Source organism: Callithrix jacchus, chromosome 3 (assembly GCF_049354715.1).
Source record: "Callithrix jacchus isolate 240 chromosome 3, calJac240_pri, whole genome shotgun sequence".
In the NCBI taxonomy this organism is placed as follows: domain Eukaryota; kingdom Metazoa; phylum Chordata; class Mammalia; order Primates; family Cebidae; genus Callithrix; species Callithrix jacchus.
Window position 1 is genome coordinate 192085046 of NC_133504.1, and position 19445 is coordinate 192104490.

The 19445-nt window shown below is 54.0% G+C and overlaps 2 protein-coding genes across 5 annotated transcripts in view; both read left to right on the plus strand.

Moving 5' to 3' along the window:
* LOC100387222 (putative E3 SUMO-protein ligase RNF212) overlaps window positions 1–19445 on the plus strand; it is a 68976-nt gene that overhangs the window by 24289 nt on the left and 25242 nt on the right. For 2 of the 4 annotated variants that reach the window (XM_035294383.3, XM_035294384.3), the window contains 6 exons: window positions 3701–3757; window positions 8367–8425; window positions 12074–12126; window positions 12228–12279; window positions 14340–14385; window positions 18828–18891. In XM_035294383.3, coding sequence (XP_035150274.2) covers window positions 3701–3757; window positions 8367–8425; window positions 12074–12126; window positions 12228–12279; window positions 14340–14385; window positions 18828–18891 — 331 coding nt within the window. The remainder of the gene's footprint in view (window positions 1–3700; window positions 3758–8366; window positions 8426–12073; window positions 12127–12227; window positions 12280–14339; window positions 14386–18827; window positions 18892–19445) is intronic. The other 2 variants (XM_035294385.3, XM_035294386.3) reach the window with 1 other exon arrangement.
* Window positions 15–1368, plus strand: LOC118152384 (uncharacterized). Its single transcript, XM_054253598.2, is given in 8 exon segments — window positions 15–152; window positions 653–759; window positions 761–793; window positions 795–919; window positions 922–974; window positions 976–1091; window positions 1093–1144; window positions 1147–1368. Coding segments are annotated over 8 exon segments (732 nt in total). The 3' UTR covers window positions 1255–1368.

Below are 19445 nucleotides of genomic sequence, written 5' to 3' on the forward strand. Positions count from 1 at the left end.
GCTCTGTGGTCCCCATGCTGGCAGCATTGCCAGCTGCTGTGCCGATCCTCACGGCTGTGGCTTGTCCGTCCCCTACCTGTTTCTTCCTGACCCTCTTCCCAGTCAGCACGCACCTGCAGGCCAAGCCTCCCCACCGCCAGCTACTGTCGCAGGTCATTGTCCTCTGTGCCCACCCACATGCTGAGCGGCACTTCAGGCCTCCTTGGTTGTCACTGGACAGCTGCAGTCCACCAGTCTGGGGGAAAGCTGCCAGGAAAAGAAGGGGTCTTTCCCCTGGCCCCCACCCTGTGCTTCCTTTCCTTCTTCTGTGAAGGGTACAGATCCCACCGTTGGCCACCTCCCACCTGCCTTGTGGGGAAAGAGGCCTAGTCAGGGCAGCCAGGAGCTGAGGCAGGAGGCTGAGGAAGGACCCCAGCATGTCACTCTCCTTCCCAGGCTTGTGCCTTTGGGCTGTGGTCAGCCAGGTCACCAGGACTATCCTCTCTCTCCTCTGGGAGGCTATCCTCCTGCAGCAAGGCTCCTTGGTTACGAAACAGCCTGAATCACCCACAGTATCTCAGGCTGTCCTGGGGCTGTTGTGAAACAGCCTGAATCACCCACAGTATCTCAGACTGTCCTGGGGCTGTTCTGAAACAGCCTGAATCACCCACAGTATCTCAGACTGTCCTGGGGCTGTTCCCATCTCAAGTTATGCCCAGCCATATCCTCCAGGGAGGTTCTCAGAGGCTCAACACATGGAAGCCAAGCAGCAGCTGGAGACCAGAGAACACTGGGCCAGCACAACAAGGCACCCAGACTAGGACGCTGGGATCCAGAGCCCAGCCAGATTCCCACGGAAACACCATCCAGAACGCACCTCACCTGCCCACCTTGCTCCGTCCCAGCAGGACCCTCATTCAAGACAAGTCACCTTGGGGCCAGGAGTCACTGAGTTCATAAAACACATACGTTATCACAGACATCAGAGCCACAGGCTCATGCTCCAGTGTAGTTTTGCCAAGTGCAGCGGCCTTCCCGGAGCAGCCTCCGCAGAGGCCAGGTACTGTCTCAGGAGAGAAGACCTAGCGGACATGGCCAGCCCCTCCAGCCACCATGTCTGCTCTGCCTCTCAGCCTTTAGGCCTGGACGGTGGAGATGGCTAGCTGCAACCTGGGCGGCCGTCTGCCCCACGACCTCACAGCCCCACTGTTTGTCAGTCACACTGCAAAGCTGGGCGCCACAAGCACAAGGCAGAATTTTCCAGCAGCTACGTGACGTGATACTCTAATATTTATGCTCTTGTATCAACATAACATAAATACTGTAATATTTGTTACATGTTAACACATAATAGATTTATTGTTATTTTTAAATGAATAAATACATTTAAATCTGTCTCACTCTCAATTTCTAGTAGGGTAAAAATCGACAGATGAGACCCACATAAGCAAAGCTCTCTGGGGTCCTCAGTGATTTTTAAAAGTGCAAAACTGGCCCAAGACCGAAACTCTGAGCCCCAAGGCCCAGGCCCTGGAACCCGCCCTGAGGTGTCAACAAAGCACCTCAGCGCCTGCCTGCCGCAGTCACCCCTCCTAGTCTAGTTGGTAACCCCTCTGAGATCCGTGCTGTCCACCCAGCCTCTGCCCTACCACAGGCTTTGTCAGCACTGAGCCTGCAGCCCCTGGTCCTGGCGTGCTCAGGAGCTCATGTTGACGAATGCAGGCACAGGCCACTCATGGACAAGAACTGGTAGCGAACCGAAGCGTGAGAAGTGTGCTCTGGACCAGGCAGCTGCCTCTCCTGGCCTCGTGGCACAAATGCCTCACGAGAGTCCGCATGAGTGACCTGTGCTCTCACCCACTGCCTTCACTCTCAGGCCTTCGCTGCCCCCGGTTGACGGGATGTGGGCAAAACACACGTGGTCACGGGATAGCTCTTCCCTGGGGCCCTGGGGCCCTGGGCCAACCTGGCCCAGCACAGCCTCCATGACCATCCCATCCCTGGAGTTTTGCAGTAATTTCATTGACCTGTTTCTCTGGCTCAGTTCAAGAGGCATATTCTCTGCAAGATAAATGCTCATTGTTCTTTTTAAACTGTTCTATTATTTTAAAATTTACCCTCTTCTGAGGCCACACACAGTGTCTCAAGTCTCTGGGGCCCAACATTGGTCAGAGTATAGACACCCCAGGGGCAGCATGAGGCTGCAGACCTGTGTGGCTCCCCTAGCAGACCCCACAACACATGGACATCAGCTTCCCCCCAAGCTCATGAGAGTCTCCCCAGCTCCGCACTCAGTAGAACTCATCCCATCTGCTGCTCGGGTGCCCTTAGAGCCCTTCCCTGCAGCCCAGTCCTTGCTGCAGCCATGCCTGCCATGCCAAATCAGGGCCAGCCAAACTGACTGTCGTCTCACCAAGGCCTTTCTCTAAGAACAGACTGGGCACCCCCTGCAGTCTGGATCAGGCGCATCTGCCTGCAGGTCCCTCCGCGAGCATGTGAAGCTGAGGAGCAGAGGCCCTCGCCTGCAGGGTGGAATGTTCCCACTGAGGGTGCTTGGGAGAAGCTTCACAACAGGCACAATTGAGTGGAGCCTTGAGGGGCACGCGCAGGTGCCTCCGACAGGCCGCAGGACTTGAGAAGCATCGGCACTGGTGGAAAGCTGCCCCGGCTGTGGCCGGTGATGTTCATGAGAACTGCGGTCAGGGCAGCCGGAAGAGTCTTTTGTCCACTCCTCTTCATAGCCCATGGGGCAGCACCTGGGACTGGCTTCCCTCCTTGGTGGGGAGAGAGTCCCCTGTTGAGTAGGGGAGATTTCAAGAGCTCCGAGTCACTCCGAGGATGCAGCAGCCAGGAGACCATGAGGCTGTTGTCCCTGCTGTCCTGGAGAGGGGCTCCTGTGCCGCCCTGTCCTCTGGAGCCCTCCCATGGAGGAGGATGGGAACAAAGGCCCGCCTTTCCACAGAAGGGAAGAAGCCTGCCCTGTGTTTGCACTGGGCATGAGCAGTGGGCAGACGCAGGCCCCTCCCTCCTGCTTGTCATCACCGCAGGCAGACGGTGGGGTGCAGTGAAGTAGGGAAGGCACCGCTGTCTGAACACTTGACTCTTAGGAAATAGCTCGCTCTTCCTCTGAGTAAATCACAGGCCTCTCTTTCCTCCTTATGTTGGTACTCTCAGAAACTCAGTTCAAGCTGTCTAGACAGCAGCCATGGAATCTGGGGCTCCTGTAACTGGAAAGACCAGGGAGGGTGCCGGTGTCAGGCATGGCTGGCTCTGGGAGTGCAGACAGGCCCACTAGACATCTGCCAGCTCTGCGGGTCTCGCTTGGCCTCATTCTTGGCTGGCTCTCTTTCCACCCGCTCCTGACATTGGTCCATCACTGTTTGGTCAGGAGGCCATTCCTTAAACCAGCTGCCATTATCAGAGGGACAGCACCCTGTGGTTGGCCCGGCAGGAGCACCACTCACAACTCAAACAGAGCAGGTTGCTGGAGGGACTTTCCCATGGTGCCCGTTAAGCCTCACCTGTGTTTGCACTTGGCCCTGCCTGCTGGTGCTCACGCTTTTTCTGCCCACATGTGTGGGGCATCTGCCTGCGGCAGGACACACACAAAACAAGCACTGTGAGCTGTCTTGACATTCCCTCCAGCCTCCTCATCCCCCAACAAAATTTCAGCCACAGAAACCATGCACCTGTCAGCAGCTGAAATGTATGATCTTTTCAGATTTCAGAATTTCAAGAAAATCACCGGAAGAGATTGTTAGCCTTCTATAGAGAAAAGGTAAGTCAAGTTGATTCATTGCCACTTGAATTTTTGACCTTTAGATTTAAATGTCAGGCCTGTTAATTAACACCTTGTTCTCAAAGGGGACAGGCTGCTAGACGCAGCATCTGTTTCTCTGTGTTTGCAGCTGTGCTGATGTTGTCTCAGTCCCCTTCTGACCATCAGCCTGTTTGCCCAACCCTTGTCTGTAGTTCACCAAGTGGCCCCTTGGGCGCAGCACCCATGGGCCTCCCCGCTCGGCCACCCTTTCCCCCTCAGCCACTGGGGGCGCTGTTGGGGCCTTTGGAGCTTGGGAGGCAGCTTAAAGGCTTCTCTGCCCAACCATCTCATTTTTAAAAATTAAGTCCTTTTTAAAAAACTTTGAAGGTTATGTAGTAGGTAAAGTAAGGAACCCAGCTTTAAAGACAAGGGACCCTGGGGTGGCTTCCCCGAGTCTGGAAGCTAGCTTGTGACCCTGATGCCTCCTGTCTGTGGGTGAACATTCTATGTATACCCAGACCTGGAGGGGACAGGTCATACCTGCCTGGCTTGCCAACTGGTGACTCCCTTCCATCTTGTCACCCCAACCCTGTCTTGTCACCTTGCGCTGTCCTGTCACCCCCATCTCACCCCTCACCCCATCCTGCCACCTCATCCTGTTACCCGCTCCCTGTCCTGTCACCCAACCCAATTCTGTCACCACTCACCCCATCTTGCTATCCCCACCCTGTCCTGTCACCACATCCCGTCCTGTCACCCCTCACCTCATCCTGTCACCCCCACCCTGTCCTGTCACCCTGTATCAGTCTGTTTCCACACTGCTATAAAGAACTACCTGAGATTTGGTAATTTATAAAGGAGAGAGGTTGAATTGACTCACAGTTCCACATGGCTGGGGAGGCCTGAGGAAACTTACAATCATGGCAGAAGGCAAAGGGGAAGCAAGGGACGTCTTACATAGCAGCTAGAGAGAGGGCAGGGGGAGCTGCCAAGCACTTTTAAACCATCAGATCTCGTGAGAACTCACTGTCACAAGAACAGCATGGGGGAAACTGCCCCCATGATCAATCACTTCCCACCAGGTCCCTCCCTTGACACATGGGGATTGCAATTCAAAATAAAATTTGGGTGGGGACACAGAACCAAACCACATCATTCCACCCCTGGCTCCTCCCAAATCTCATGTCCTTCCCACATTTCAAAACACAATCATATCTTCCCAGCAGTCCCTCAAAGTTTTAACTCATTTCAGCATAAACTCAGAAGTCCAAGTCCAAAATCCAATCTGAGTCAAGGCAAGTTCCTTCCACCTCTGAGCCTGTAGAATAAAAAACAAGTTAGTTACTTCCAAGATACTATGGGGTACAGGCATTGGGTAAATGTTCCAATTCCAAATGCAAGAATTTGACCAAAACAAAGGGGTTACAGGCCTCATACAAGTCCGAAACCCAGCAGGGCAGCCATTAAATCTTAAATTTCCAAAATAATCTCCTTTTACCCAATGTCTCACATCCAGGACATCCTGATGCAAGTGGTGGGGGCTCCCAAGGCCTTGGGCAACTCCACTCTGTGGCTTTGTATGGTACAGCCCCAGTGGCTGCTTTCTGGGCTGTGGTTGAGTGCCTGCAGCTTTTCTAGGCACACAGTGCAACCTGACAGTAGATTTACCATTCTGGGGTTTGGAGGACAGTGGCACTCTTCTCACAGCTTCACTAGGTAGTGCTGCACTGGGGACTCTGTGTGGGAGCAACCACCCCACATTTCCCTTCTGCACTGCCCTAGCAGAGGTTCTCCATGAGGGCTCTGCCTCTGCAGCAGACTTCTGCCTGGACATCCAGGCATTTCCATACATCCTCTGAAATCTAGGTGGAGGTTCCCAAACCTCAACTCTTGTCTTCTGCACACATGCACACCCAACAGCACATGAAAGCTGCCAATGCTTGGGGCTTCCACTTTCTGAAGCAGCAGCTCAGTTGTACCTTGGACCCTTTTAGTTATGGCTGGAGCTGGAGCAGTTGGGATGCAGGGCACCATGCCCTGAGGCTGCACAAGAGTTGGGCAGTGGGCCTTGGCCTGGCCCATAAAACTACTTTTTTTCTCTCTGGGCCTATGATGGGGAGTGGGGGGCTGCTGTGAAGGTCTCTCACATGCCCTGGAGACATTTTCCCCACTGCCTTGGTGATTAACATTTGGCTCCTCGTTACTTATGCACATTTCTTCGGTTGGCTTGACTTTCTCCCCAGAAAATGGGGTTTCCTTGCTACTGCATGGTCATGCTGCACTTTTTCCAGACTTTGATGTTCTGCTTCCCTTTTAAACATAAGTTCCAATCTCAGATCATCTCTTTGTGAATGTGTATGACTATATGCTTTCAGAAAAAGCCGGGTCCCCTCTTGAATGCTTTGCTCCTTAGAAATTTCTTCTGCCAGATACCCTAAATCACCTCTCAAGTCACAGATCTCAAAGGTAAGGGCAAAATGCCTCCAGTCTCTTTGCTAAAGCATAGCAAGCATGAGCTTTGCTGCAGTTCCCAATAAACTCATCTCCATCTGAGGCCTCCTCAGCCTGCACTTCGCCATCCATGTCACTGTCAGCATTTTGCTCAAACCCATTCAACAAGTCTCTAGGAAGTTCCAAACTTTCTCACACATTCTGTCTTCTTCTGGGTCCTCCAAACTGTTCCAACTTCTGCCCATTACCAGTTCCAAAGTTGCTTCCACATGTTTAGGTATCTTTATAGCAGTGCCCAACTCTGCCGTCACCCATTCTCTGTATTAGTCCATTTTCACACTCTTACAAAGCACTACCTGAGACTGGATGATTTATAAAGGAAAGAGGTTTAATCGACTCAGTTCCACATGGCTGCAAGGCTTCAGGAAACTTATCAATCATGGCAGAAGGCAAAGGGAGAGCAGTGCACGACTCATACAGCAGCAGGAGAGGGGGTGGAAGGGAACTGCCGAACACTTTTAAACCATCAGATCTTGTGAGAACTCACTGTCATGAGAACAGCCTGGGGAACCACCCCCATGATCCAGTCACCTCCCCCAGATTCTTCCCTTGAAACATGGGGTTACAATTTGAGATGAGTTTTGGGTAGGGACATGGCCAAACCATATCGTACCCCACTGCATCCTGTCACCCTCGGCACATTCTGTTGCCCCTTACCCCATCCTATCACCCCCTCCCCTGTCCTCACACCCACCCTGTCCTGTTGGCCTCTCCCCAGTCCTGTCACTCCCCTTTCCCTGTTACTCTCACCTCATCCTTTCCCCCCTACCCCATCCTCACCCCCACCCCATCCTCTCACACCCACCCAGTTCTCATACCCACTCCATCCTCTCATACCCACCCCATCCTCGCCTCCACCACATCCTCACCCCTACCCCATCCCCTCACATCCACCCCATCCTCACCCCTTCCCCATCCTCTCACCCCCTCCCTATCCTCTTACCCCACCCCATCCTCTCACCCCATCCCATCCTCACCACCACCCATCCTCACCCCCTCCCCATCCTCTCACCCCTACTCCATCCTCTCACACCCACCCCATCTTCTCACATCCACCCCATCCTCACCCCCTCCCCATCCTCTCACCCCCACCCCATCCTCTCACCCCCTCCCTATCCTCTCACCCCCCCATCCTCACCGCTACCACATCCTCACCCCCTCCCCATCCTCTCACACCCACCCCATCTTCTTATACCCACTCCATCCTCTCACCTCATCCCATCCTCTCACACCTACCCCATCTTCTGTCCCCAACCATATCCTCTCTCCCCCACCACATCCTGTCACCCTTACCCCATCCTGTCATCTCCACCCCATCCTCTCACACCCACCCTCACTTCATCATCTTCACACTCACCCCATCTCCTCATACCCCCCTCCTCCCTCCTTCACCTCATCCTTTCACCCCCACCTCATCCTCTCTCCCCAGCCCCATCCTCTCATCCCCACCCATCCTCTCACACCCATCCATCCTCTCATAGCCACCGCTGTCCTGCCACCACCATGCCATTCTCTCTCCTCCACCCCTCCAGGCCACCACAGCCCCATCGTACTCCTTGACAGCCACCCAATATCCTGCCTGGAGACTTCTTGCAGGGGCCAGCCTGGGCTATTTTGTCACATTTTGTGTATGTTACCTCCTAATCCTCCCAGCAAACCTCGAGGATGGTCATGAGCCATAGTTGCAGACAGGACAGTGGGATCCCCGAATCTAGTCACTCCCTTGGGGTCTGGCAGCTGCCACACACAGGGCCAGGTTCCAGCCTGACAGTGGACACTGGCAGTGATGGAGTGTGGAAGGTACTTGTGTCTGACTTTGAGGCTGGGTGCTCCCCTGGCAGGGCTGACCACTGAATTCGCATCATGCCAGCTTGTCGAGGGTGCTGCACTGAAACTCATCTCCTGGGGCTTGGCCTTGACTTAGCTCTGCATGGCCCCCAAGGCCAATTTCCTAAGTACCTGATGGACTGGACTCACGGAGGTTTACTCATAAACAGCATGAGGGTGACTCCATGCAGAGTAGCCTACATTCAGATTCACGGTTTAAGAGATGTAGAGGGTCACTGTCACTCAGCATAGCCCGTCTGCTAACAAGAGGGTGTGTAATTCTGTTTAGATTTCTAGGTTGGAAGAATCCCTTAGGAAGTCAGTGCTGCAGATAGAACAGCTACAAAGGTAAGGCCCCCGCCTCCCCCGGGTGAGTGCAGATGAGGCAGCCACTGCCATGTGCATTGCTTGTCTGGCTGTCCAAGATCAGGAAGGAAAGATGACAGCAGATGCAGAGGGAAGGGCTCGTTCACTTACTGGAAACTTGTGTCAGAGCAAAAATGCTGTCGGAAAACTGCAGGAAAGAAGGGAGACAAAAAAGAAAAAGTGAAAAAGACATGAGTGGTTCCCCCCGGGGCAGGCGCCCCAGTGATGCCTGAGGCAGTGGGAAGGGCCTGGGAGAACGGCAGGCACCCCCGGCCTCCCCAGGGTGGCCCCGCAGCAAGGGACCTCTGGAATCCGCCCGCAGCCTGGCGGCCTGCTTTCTGCATCAAAGCGTCTGAAAGGTAGGAATATGTGGCGTGGTGTGTGTGTAAAGGCGCTGCCGTGAAAGGGTGACGCATCTGCGGAAGAAGCATCCAGGGGTGCTAGGCCTGAACGCATTACTTTCAGTGTCTAGAGCGCCTAGCCCTTTGAAACCCTCCTCGTGCGTGCTGCTCATCCGTGCCTTTGCCCTATTGCATCTGTTCCGAGTGCGCTTGTATTGCGTTCAGCATCTCTGGAATTTGGAATCGGCAACAGGCCAAAGTTCAGTTAACACAGTGCTGCACAGATGCGGTGCGTCTCAGGTCTGGCGGCGCCTTGGATTTTATAAGCTGTGTTTTGCGTAGTCACTAGTCCCCGTTTGGTGGCTGCACACTAACTTGGAGATTGAGGAGTCAGTGGCTGTGTGTGCAGGAGCAGGTGAGCCTCCAGTGTGTGAGCAGGTGCCCGCCTCCCTGCTGTGTCAGGCAGCTGAGCGTGGCACGGCCTCACTGGGGCCATGGGGCCTGAGGGAAGCTGGGGATGCCAGTCACACTGGCTCGTGACCTGCTCCTGATACGAGGTTCTGATTGTCTCTGGTGAAAAGGAGCTTCTTTCCCATTACTAGTTTGGGTTCTGAGAGTCGCCATGGACTTGTCTTGTGAAGGGTGTGTTCCAGGTGTCGGCAAACTCTAGGCCAAATCCAGCCTGCAGTGTATTCGCTTTCCTTTCCTTTTTTTTCTTTTCTTTTCTTTTTGAGACAGGGTCTTGCTCTGTCACTCAGGCTGGAGTGCAGTCATGATATCGGCTCACTGCAGCCTCAACCTCCCAAGGCCCAGGTGATTCTCCTGCCTCAGCGTCCCGAGTAGCTGGGGTTACAGGTGCACACCACCACACCTGGCTAATTTTTGTATTTTTAGTAGAGATGGGGTTTTACCATGTTGACCAGGCTGGTCTGGAACTCCTGACCTCAGGTGATTCGCCCACCTCAGCCACCCAAAGTGCTGAGATTACAGGCGTGAGCCACTGTGCCCGATCCTCGTTGAGGTTTTGTTCTGTCCCTAGAACATTCCTGCTCATTTCACCATTTGGAAAATAGTCCTTGTTCCCTGCTGCATTTTCGTCTTTCATGTAGTCATTTCACAGGCAGCCCTCCTATTTCCCTTACCCAATACCCTCAGGAATCCAAATCGGCCCTCTTTTCTTCCACTCTCACTCGAGGAGGTATATTTCTGGTGATCTCTGCTGAGGTTGCACAGGTCAATCCCACTTTCTACATATCTGCTATCGTCTGCATTTTCCTGCAGAGAGAGCTCCCATGTGCTGTGCCAGCCCAGCTGACCTACCCCGGAACACTGCGCCCTTCCCGTCTTGCCAGCCTCACTGGGGTGGCATTCGTTCTGCCCACATTTGTTGTCATCTTGTTGTTCTCATTGTCATCTTCCTCCCACAAAACAAAGTATGTTTTAGAGTAGTTGGAAGCAGGAGCAAGGGCCCTTGAGAGGAGCCAGGCCACAGCCCTGCCAGACGCAGAGACTCAGTCCCTTACACCCACCACAGCCCTGCCAGACACGGAGACTCAGTCCCTTACACCCACCAGAGCCCTGCCAGACATGGAGACTCAGTCCCTTACACCCACCACAGCCCTGCCAGACACGGAGACTCAGTCCCTTCCACCCACCACAGCCCTGCCAGACGCAGAGACTCAGTCCCTTACACCCACCACAGCCCTGCCAGACACGGAGACTCAGTTCCTTACACCCACCACAGCCCTGCCAGACGCAGAGACTCAGGTGCTTCCACCCACCACAGCCCTGCCAGACATGGAGACTCAGTCCCTTACACCCACCACAGCCCTGCCAGACACGGAGACTCAGTCCCTTCCACCCACCACAGCCCTGCCAGACGCAGAGACTCAGTCCCTTACACCCACCACAGCCCTGCCAGACACGGAGACTCAGTTCCTTACACCCACCACAGCCCTGCCAGACGCAGAGACTCAGGTGCTTCCACCCACCACAGCCCTGCCAGACATGGAGACTCAGTCCCTTACACCCACCACAGCCCTGCCAGACACGGAGACTCAGTCCCTTACACCCACCACAGCCCTGCCAGACGCAGAAACTCAGGTGCTTCCACCCACCATGGTCCACCTGGCAGCAGGCAGTCTTCTTTGAGCACCAGCCGCATCAGTGCTCTTCTGGGTACTGGCAATTCAGAGTAAGCCAAACAAGCCAAGTGCCCATCCTCTGGGAGCTTCTGTTTGGGAGAGAGGAGGTAGAAAGTGAACCTGTAGGTCAGGCTGGGACACAGGCTGCCAGGGTAAGTGACTGTGGGTGAGGAGATTGAGGGGGAGTGCCAGGGTGGGCTCTAGGGAGATGACTGCAGAGCAGAGGCCCACGTGGTTCAACTGTTGCACAGCTGCCTATTTCTAGCTAGTTCGGTCCCAACTGCTGAGGGCAGACTGTTTATATCTCAAAAGCCCGGCCAGCATAGACAGGCGCTCAGGGTACCAGGAGACAGCCCCCCTCCTCATCTGCAGTCTTGTACCTCAGTGTGTCTGCGGAAACAGACACGCTCCCCCAGTCTTGCACGTGTATCTCAGCATGTCCACCAGGCCCCATGAGGCAGAGAGGACCCAGGTGTGGCAGCCTTCTGTGGCCGGAGTCACAGGACACAGCAGGCCATCTCTGCTACTGGCTGTCACGGAGATCAGCCGGGGCTGCTAGACAGGAAAACATGACCAAGTAACTTGTCTGTATTTATCTTGCTGGCCTATTTTTCTTTATTTTCTTTTTTATTTCCCTTCCCTTTCCCCTTTCTCTTTTCTGAGATGGGTTCTTGCTGTGTCGCCCAAGCCAGAAGTGCAGTACGATAATCACGGCTCACTGCACGCTTCGATTCCTGGGCTCAGGCAACCCTCCCAGCCCGGCCTCCGAAAGTGCTGGGACCATGGGCGTGAGGCACCATGCCTGGCCTCTTACTGGCCTCGAAAAGCTGGTGCATTCCTGGCTCCTGTTGTCAGGTCTTCATTTCGTACCTTTACACCAGCAGTGGCCATTTGCTGAGTGACAGCTGCAGTTGCAAGAGCCAGTGGTGTAAATGGTAGCAAGTGTTGGTTTCACTTTGCTTCAGCGCTGGGGAGAGCGGGGCCTCCCAGGACGCTTTGGGAACTGTTGAATTCATGTGAAATGCCCTTTGCAAACCCAGTAAGAACATTTCACTGATTCAGAGCCTTCTTATACGTTCAGTCGGAATGACTTGGGGGAGTCAGTTTTTATGGTTTAATTCAGTACCTTTTCTCCATCTATTTAGTATGAGATCATCACAACAAACAGCTTCCAGCACAATAAAAAATTCAGTTTCAAGTAAGTAAAACAATGCCAGAAAGAGAAAAAAATAAAGAGATGCAGGTCGCTGAATCACACTGTGTGCACTGACGTTAGGGTTTCTGTCATCGCTCTTCCAGCAAAACCACATGGATGCCTGCTGCTGCCACCTCACTCATCAGAGCCCGACAGGTGTGTGGGTCAGGTGGGAGGCGCGGAGCCTGCAGAAATCACGGCACCCGCAGTTCTTTTCTGTGGATGCTCCTGCATCTCTCCTCCCATCCCAACCCCATCCCCTCTCCAAGCCCCCAGATTTTTCTAATCCAGACGATTGACTGGAGTCCAGCTCACTTTGGTACTTATTTCCTGTCCCGGTGAGGCTCAGGTCCCAAACCAAGTGTGTGATCCAGGCTGGCCAATCAGAGCACTCCATCCCTGCAGCCACAGCAATTGGTTTGGGAATGATCGTGTCCCCAGCTAAGCTGGGGTCCCCGTGAGCCAGCAGCTGGCAGCCCTGCCCTAGCAGGAAATGAAGGGGGCTGACATACTGCCTTTCATGGGACCTCCTTTCACCTGGTGGATGGCCTGAACCCCAGTTACCAAACCCATGGCCGGAGGCCCCTCACACAGGAAGCTTGTCTATACTGACAGATGCCCTGTGTCCAGGCCATGCCTGCCTGGCCATCGCTCATGTTCCCTCCAGTGTCCCAGTGAAAACCCAGCCTGGGGTAGCTCCTAGCTCTTCAGATGGAAGCACAAATTTAGTCCACCCCTGTGTTAGGAAACACATTCAGATTTGTTATTACAGGTCCCGGACAGGGAAGGCACCATGCGTGGGGAGGACAGTGCTCTGTCCACAGGTAGCAAGAGGCAGGAATGAAGGGTCAGGCAGAGAGGGGTGGCCCCATGGGCCAGCAACACTTTACTGGGGCTCAGGGCATCATCCAGGCAGGTTTCCCATGGGGAGCTTTAATTGGTAGGCTTAGAGCAGGCAGGCACAAGCTCCATTGGGTCCCACTGTGACTAAGAGGGTGTCACTATGCATATCTGCATGGTTCATGCAGGATGAGGGGTCAGCGGGGCCAGCCAAGTGGGTTGCGTCCAGTCTCCCACAGGGAGGTGGCCACCAGGAGGCAGTGGGGGAAGCCAGGTGTCTGGATGGACCATGATGAGGCACTGGGAGCAGGTGGAGAACTGGAACCTGTTGAAGGTGACTGAGCCCTGCTTCTGCTATGAGAAAGTTAAACCTGGCCACACGCAGTGGCTCACCCCTGTAATCCCAGCACTTTGGGAGGCCGAGGCGGGTGAATCACCTGAGGTCAGGAGTTTGCGACCATCCTGGTCGACATGGCAAAACTCCGTCTCTACTAAAAATACAAAAATTAGCCGGGCTTGATGGCCAGTGCTATAATCCCAGCTACTCAGGAGGCTGAGGTACGAGAATATAATCTCAGCTAGTCAGGTTGAGGCATGAGAATCGCTTGAACCCGGGAGGCGGACATTGCAGTGAGCCAGGATCGCACCATTGCACTCCGGCCTGGGCAACAGAGTGAGACTTTGTCTCAAAAAAAAGATAAAAAGTTAAACCTGTATTCAAAATGGATGCTGAGGCCACCTAAAATTATAAAAATTCACTCCAGCCAGGCTGAAGTAATGGGAGTCATCCCTGGGACTCTCGCTGGAGCTGTTGGTAAAGAGTGAGTCTCTTTCTGCAGAGACCATGAGCTGTCAGGATGGCAGGGCCAGGGTAGGGCCAGCTCAAAATGAATCAAATGAGGTTTTCCTGTCTCCCTTTGGCAAATGCAGGAACTCAAGTGTATTGTGTGTGCATGGTGTGGTATGTGTGGCCAGGCAGTGAGTGATAATAGAAGTCAGTTTGGTATCCCACTCTCAGGAGGTCTTAGTCCTGCAGGCTCCAGGCAGGTGCTGGCAGAGAGAAGAGAAGGGTGGTCTGGAGGGAGAAGCCGAGGGTGCAGAGGCACAGGAGAGGCACACCAGGGAGACCTCAGCCAGCACGGGCCGGCCAGCGGCCTCTGTCCTGGAGTGGCTGCTTCCCAGTACAGATGGTGGGTGGCCCTAAAGAGGGAGGGAAAGGACAGTGATCAGATGCCTACTTGACTAAGCTGTAACTGTGGCACGAAGCTAGAGCAAGAGTTAGACACTTACGTGTCGTCTTGTCGTGTGTGTTTACACTGGTGTTGTTAAAGGTAAGTCCTGGGTTCACTCAAAGCACTTCACTATGTGTTTGACAGAGTGGAGTCGATGGACGTTGGTCTCTCTCCTTCTCCAGTTAGAAAGGTAAGTGCATTTCTCCTGCTGTGTTCCTCATTGCCCGTATACTTGCTATGTGCATTTGCCGCTTTCCTCAGCACTGAAAAACATAGCCGCCCGTGCAGCAGTAGACAGGCTTCGTCCTTCCGTCCTTTCTCACGGATCTGCATTGTGTGCCTGCCCCAGCGGGTGAGAGGGTTGGGCTGTGGCCATAAGCCGGGTCCTGAAATACCGTTATGAGAAAGCTCCTGTTCTGCCTGAATAGCTGGGACCACAGTGGCATCTGGAAACACAAAGGCAAATGCAGAGCGTAGCAGGGTCCCACGCAGGTCCTCTGTTGTCCCCGTGCAGGGCCCACGTTGGTCTCATATTAGTCCCAGGTTGATCCCATGCTGGTCCTGTGTTGATCCCATGCTGGTCCCATGCAGGTCCTGTGTTGATCCTGTGCTGGTCCCATGCAGGTCCTGTGTTGCTCCTGTGCTGGTCACATGTTAACTCTGTTGATCCTGTGCTGGTCCCATGTTGGTCCTGTGTTGATCACATGATGGTCCCATGTCGATCCTGTACTGGTCCCGTGTTGGTCCCATGTCGATCCTGTACTGGTCCCGTGTTGGTCCTGTGTTGATCACATGCTGGTCCCATGTCGATTCTGTACTGGTCCCGTGTTGGTCCCATGTCGATCCTGTACTGGTCCCGTGTTGGTCCTGTGTTGATCACATGCTGGTCCCATGTCGATCCTGTACTGGTCCCGTGTTGGTCCTGTGTTGATCACATGCTGGTCCCATGTCGATCCTGTACTGGTCCCGTGTTGGTCCTGTGTTGATCACATGCTGGTCCCATGTCGACCCTGTACTGGTCCCGTGTTGGTCCTGTGTTGATCACATGCTGGTCCCATGTTGATCCTGTGCTGGTCATATGTTAATTCTGTGTTGATCCTGTGCTGGTCATATGTTAATTCTGTGTTGATCCTGTGCTGGTCCCATGCTGGTCCCTGCTGGTCCCCATTGGTGTCAAGGAGAAATAGCAGCAAAGCTGGCGGCCCTGTGCTTTACCTGCCTTCACTTGCTGTCTCGAGAAGTGACAAACAGTGCTGAAGAAGACAAGAGTAAACTTCGTCAGCCCAGGAAGAGAAATGGGCCAGAAAAGCTGAGGACTCTGGGAAACAGAAAGCAACACCTTCAAGTTGGAGAGAAGCAAGACCAGAGGAAACCTGACCAGAACTCAGGGAGACCCCAGGCCTGGCTCTCCAGTCATCTGTGCGGGTGGGCGGAGCTCAGCGCCAGATGTACTACATCAGCCACAGAGCAGCATCTCGGCAACAGGAGAGAGGAGGCAGTTTGGGAAGGACTCAGGGCAGAGTGAGCTGCACCCGTGGGTGGGCTCAGGGCATGAGAAGCCTGTGGGGCAGGAGGGGCCAAGGAGAAAGGGCAGGAAAAACGAGTGGGTTCTAAAGGCAGGGGTGTCTGTGTGCCATAGTGCCTGGTATTGGCTTATTTGATTTATGTGTTGCTTAGGATTGTGCGACACAGTGTGACTCATTGGCAAGCCCTGTTCTCAGCCCTTTATAAACATCAACTCAGTCATCCTAGCAGCCCTGTGAAGTGAGTTAATCACACCCATTTCCAGGGAGATCACCTGGAGCCAGATGATGGAGGAACCTGGAGTCCAGATCAGAAGGCAGAACTGCATTCAGTAGGGAACAAAGAGCCGTCACAGCATTGGTGAAGGAGAAACGCCAGTTCCTTGGCAGTTGGGTCAAACACGTGTCCTCTTTCTGCCCAGCTCACTTCCCCCATGCTCATGGCCGCGCCCACACCCACCGGCAGCACTGGAGCTGTGCTTCCAGAGATACACACTGCCTCGTGAGTGGACCTCCTCCCTAGGCAACTGGCCCACACTGAGGACAGGGTGTGAGGTAGGGAGGTGCAGGAGGCTGAAGGCAGGCTGATCCCCTAAGCCCAAGAGTTTGAGACCAGCCTGGGTGACACGGCAAGACCCCATCTCCACAAAAAAGTAGCTGGGCATGGTGGTGTGCACCTGTAGTCTCAGCTGCTGAGAAGCTGAGGTGGGAGAATCGCCGCCTGGGTCGAGGCTGCAGGGAGCTGTCGTTGCCCCGCTGCACTCCAGCCTGGGCAACAGAGTGAAACCTGCCAAAAAAAGAAAGAAGAGGTTATGAGTTCATGAGGGAAACCAGTTCGTATCGTGTGGACCGGTGTCCCTGCCCGAATCTCGTGTTGAATCATAATCCCCAGTGCTGGAGCTGGGGTCTGGCAGCCGATCTTTGGATCATGGGGGCAGATCCCTCATGGCTGGTGCTGTCTTTGCTGTGGTGGGTGAGTTCTCACAAGATCTGGTTGGCTAAAAGCATGTGGCACCGCCCCCAGTCGCTTGCTTGCTCACCCTGCAACGTGCCTCTCCTCCTTTGCCTTCCGCCCTGATTGTAGCCTCCTGAGGCCTCCCCAGAAAAAGATGCCACCACGCTTCCTGTACAGCCTCAGAAGCATGAGCCAGTCAAACCTCTTTTCTTCATGAATCACAGTCTCTGGTACTTACAGCAGTGCAAGAGTGGCCTAATGTGCCAGTCAAATAGAAAACTGGTTTAAAGGAGACTCCAAAGAGCAAACGTGCTTAAGCAGCCAGGACGCAGATGTGAGCACGCCGATGGGAACACAGCTCCTCTCACACGGCAGGACCCGTGTCTGTGCCCAGCCAAGTCCACCGTGGCCCGTGGACAAGACAGGCTTGCACCACTCTCTCCTGCAACTCACAGCTGTCAGGCAGCACCGGGCGGGGAGAGACGCCAGCACTCCAACACTCCGTGGAGGAGCTGCTCTCTAAATGGAGTGGCAAATGGAACACAGTTCAAGGGGCGGTGATGTCAAGGGGATTCTTAGGATGACTTTAATATTGCAGACATCATAGCAGGTGGGAAGGACCCAGAAATGTTGGCATAGCAGCACTCCAGGCAGGTGAGAGCAAGTACCTGGAGCCTGTCCTGATGAGGCAGGAGCATGTCTGATGTTCAGAGTGGCAGGCAGAGGCTGAAAAGCTCCCGATTTCACAAGATTCTGTCTTGGTGGGGGTAGGAATGAGGTCATGAGGTCATGAGCTTCAGGTGGATGGGGAATGTGCCCAGTGGACAGCTCCGTGAGAAAGCTGGCCCACAGGCAGTACAGAGGGCCATGCCAAGCGGGGGGGCTCCGTTCTTCCAAAGTTAGTCTTGCCAGTGAGCAGGAGCAGAGGACTGGCAGGGTGGGGCCAAGGGCGTGGCAGAGAGTGCTGCTGGAGCAGGGCACTCCTGTGCTGGTAGAGAGGACACGAGGATGCAGAGGGATTTCCAGGGCATATTGGAAGGGCCTGTGGGTTAAAGGATCTGTGGGGTGGCTGTGCCAGGGGCAGGGCCAGGAAGATGTGCAGTAGAGGTCTTGGTGCGGCACAGTTGATGACAGCAGAGCCTGGAGACCAGCAGGGCGAGGCAAAAGCCTGTGAACAGGAGATGCCAGCAGTGAGTGGAGAGCCAGAGGAGTGAGCCCAGGGAGGGGCAGCCACTAGAAATAGCACCTTGTGTGGTGGCTCAGGCCTGTAATCCCAGCACTTTGTGAGGCCAAGGAGGGTAGATCATGAGGTCAGGAGATCGAGACCATCCTGGCTAACATGGTGAAACCCTGTCGCTACTAAAAATATAACAAAAAGATTAGCTGGGTGTGGTGGCACATACCTGTAGTCCCAGCTACTCAGGAGGCTGAGGCAGGAGAATCCCTTACCTGGGAGGCAGAGGTTGCAGTGAGCGGAGATTGTGCCACTGCAGTCTAGCTTGGGCCACAGAGCGAGACTTCATCTCAAAAAAAAAAGAAGAAAGAAAGCACCTTGCCACATCCATAGGTCGTACTGAGGCAAGAGGGGCTCAGAGCAGAGCAGCCTCCCTCACCAGTCTCAGAACCGGGGCTGGCAGCTCTGGGCTCACAGGTTCCTGAGGGTTGAGGAGGGATGGTGGCAGCAGCAGCCTCATGGTTGCTGGGCAGTGGGGGGGGCGGATGAGCACACAGCCGGGCCTGGCTCACGCAGCTCCACACAGCATTAGCTCCACCCTGTCCATCAGCATGTGGATTTCAAGGTGACAAAGTTAGGCACCCAAGATGATTTACTCAGGATTTCACATTCTGTAACATCAGCTGAAAACTTTGTTTTTTTCTCCTGAAATTCCTAGTAGAGTCCTTTCTCCATTCACAGTTTTAGGCCCTGGTGGAACAGAGGCAATAAAACAGGTAATGCCCACCACACCCTCCTTACCACCAGCAGGCAGTAGGGAGATAAACGAACATGGAATCAAGCTGGATGGAGCTTGTCAGAGGGCGATAAAGATGAGGGAGATGGAGTTCCGGGAATGTGCTTCTAAATGAGCAGCAGGAGCTGGAATCTTGGAAGTGGCAGTATTGGAGTTTTATCCTTGTTTTCTTGTTCATACTTAGCCCGAGATAGCAGCCGGCCCTTCGAGAATCTCCATGATTAGTCCACCTCAAGATGGACGCATGGGTAAGTAAATTTCCCGTAACCTTACCTCACACCGATGCACATATCGATTAAAATATATTCCCCGAAAGGCCATTTTAATCAAAGCTGTCAGAACTTACCCAAGTGGGTGTGGTCCTTCCACCAGGTCAGCATGGGAGGCTACGTACTTACCAAAATGGTGCAGCTTTTGAGTCCTTCCAGGGAGAAGCTCCTGATGACCATGTTCAGAAGTCGCAGGAGAAAACTGGCTCCTTTGCATCCTGTGTGCTCTTGGTTTTAAGCAAAAATAGTGTCACTGGATTTGCTTCCTAGTAATTGGCTTTGAATCGCTGGTCCATTACCACCTCAACCTCAGTGGCACAGGCCATCTCCCCACACGCTGTCTCCTGCATCTTCCCACGGGGCCAGGTCTAGCAGCTTCTTTCTGTTCCATCCCACGGTCGAGCCCCCTGTTCCCGGAGTGTGCGGTTTCCAGAGGTTCACTGTGTTTCTGCATAAACGTCCTTCCACACGGGATGTTCCTCCTAGCGTTCAGTTCTAGAAGGCACAGGGAACACACCAACTCTCTAAAAGCT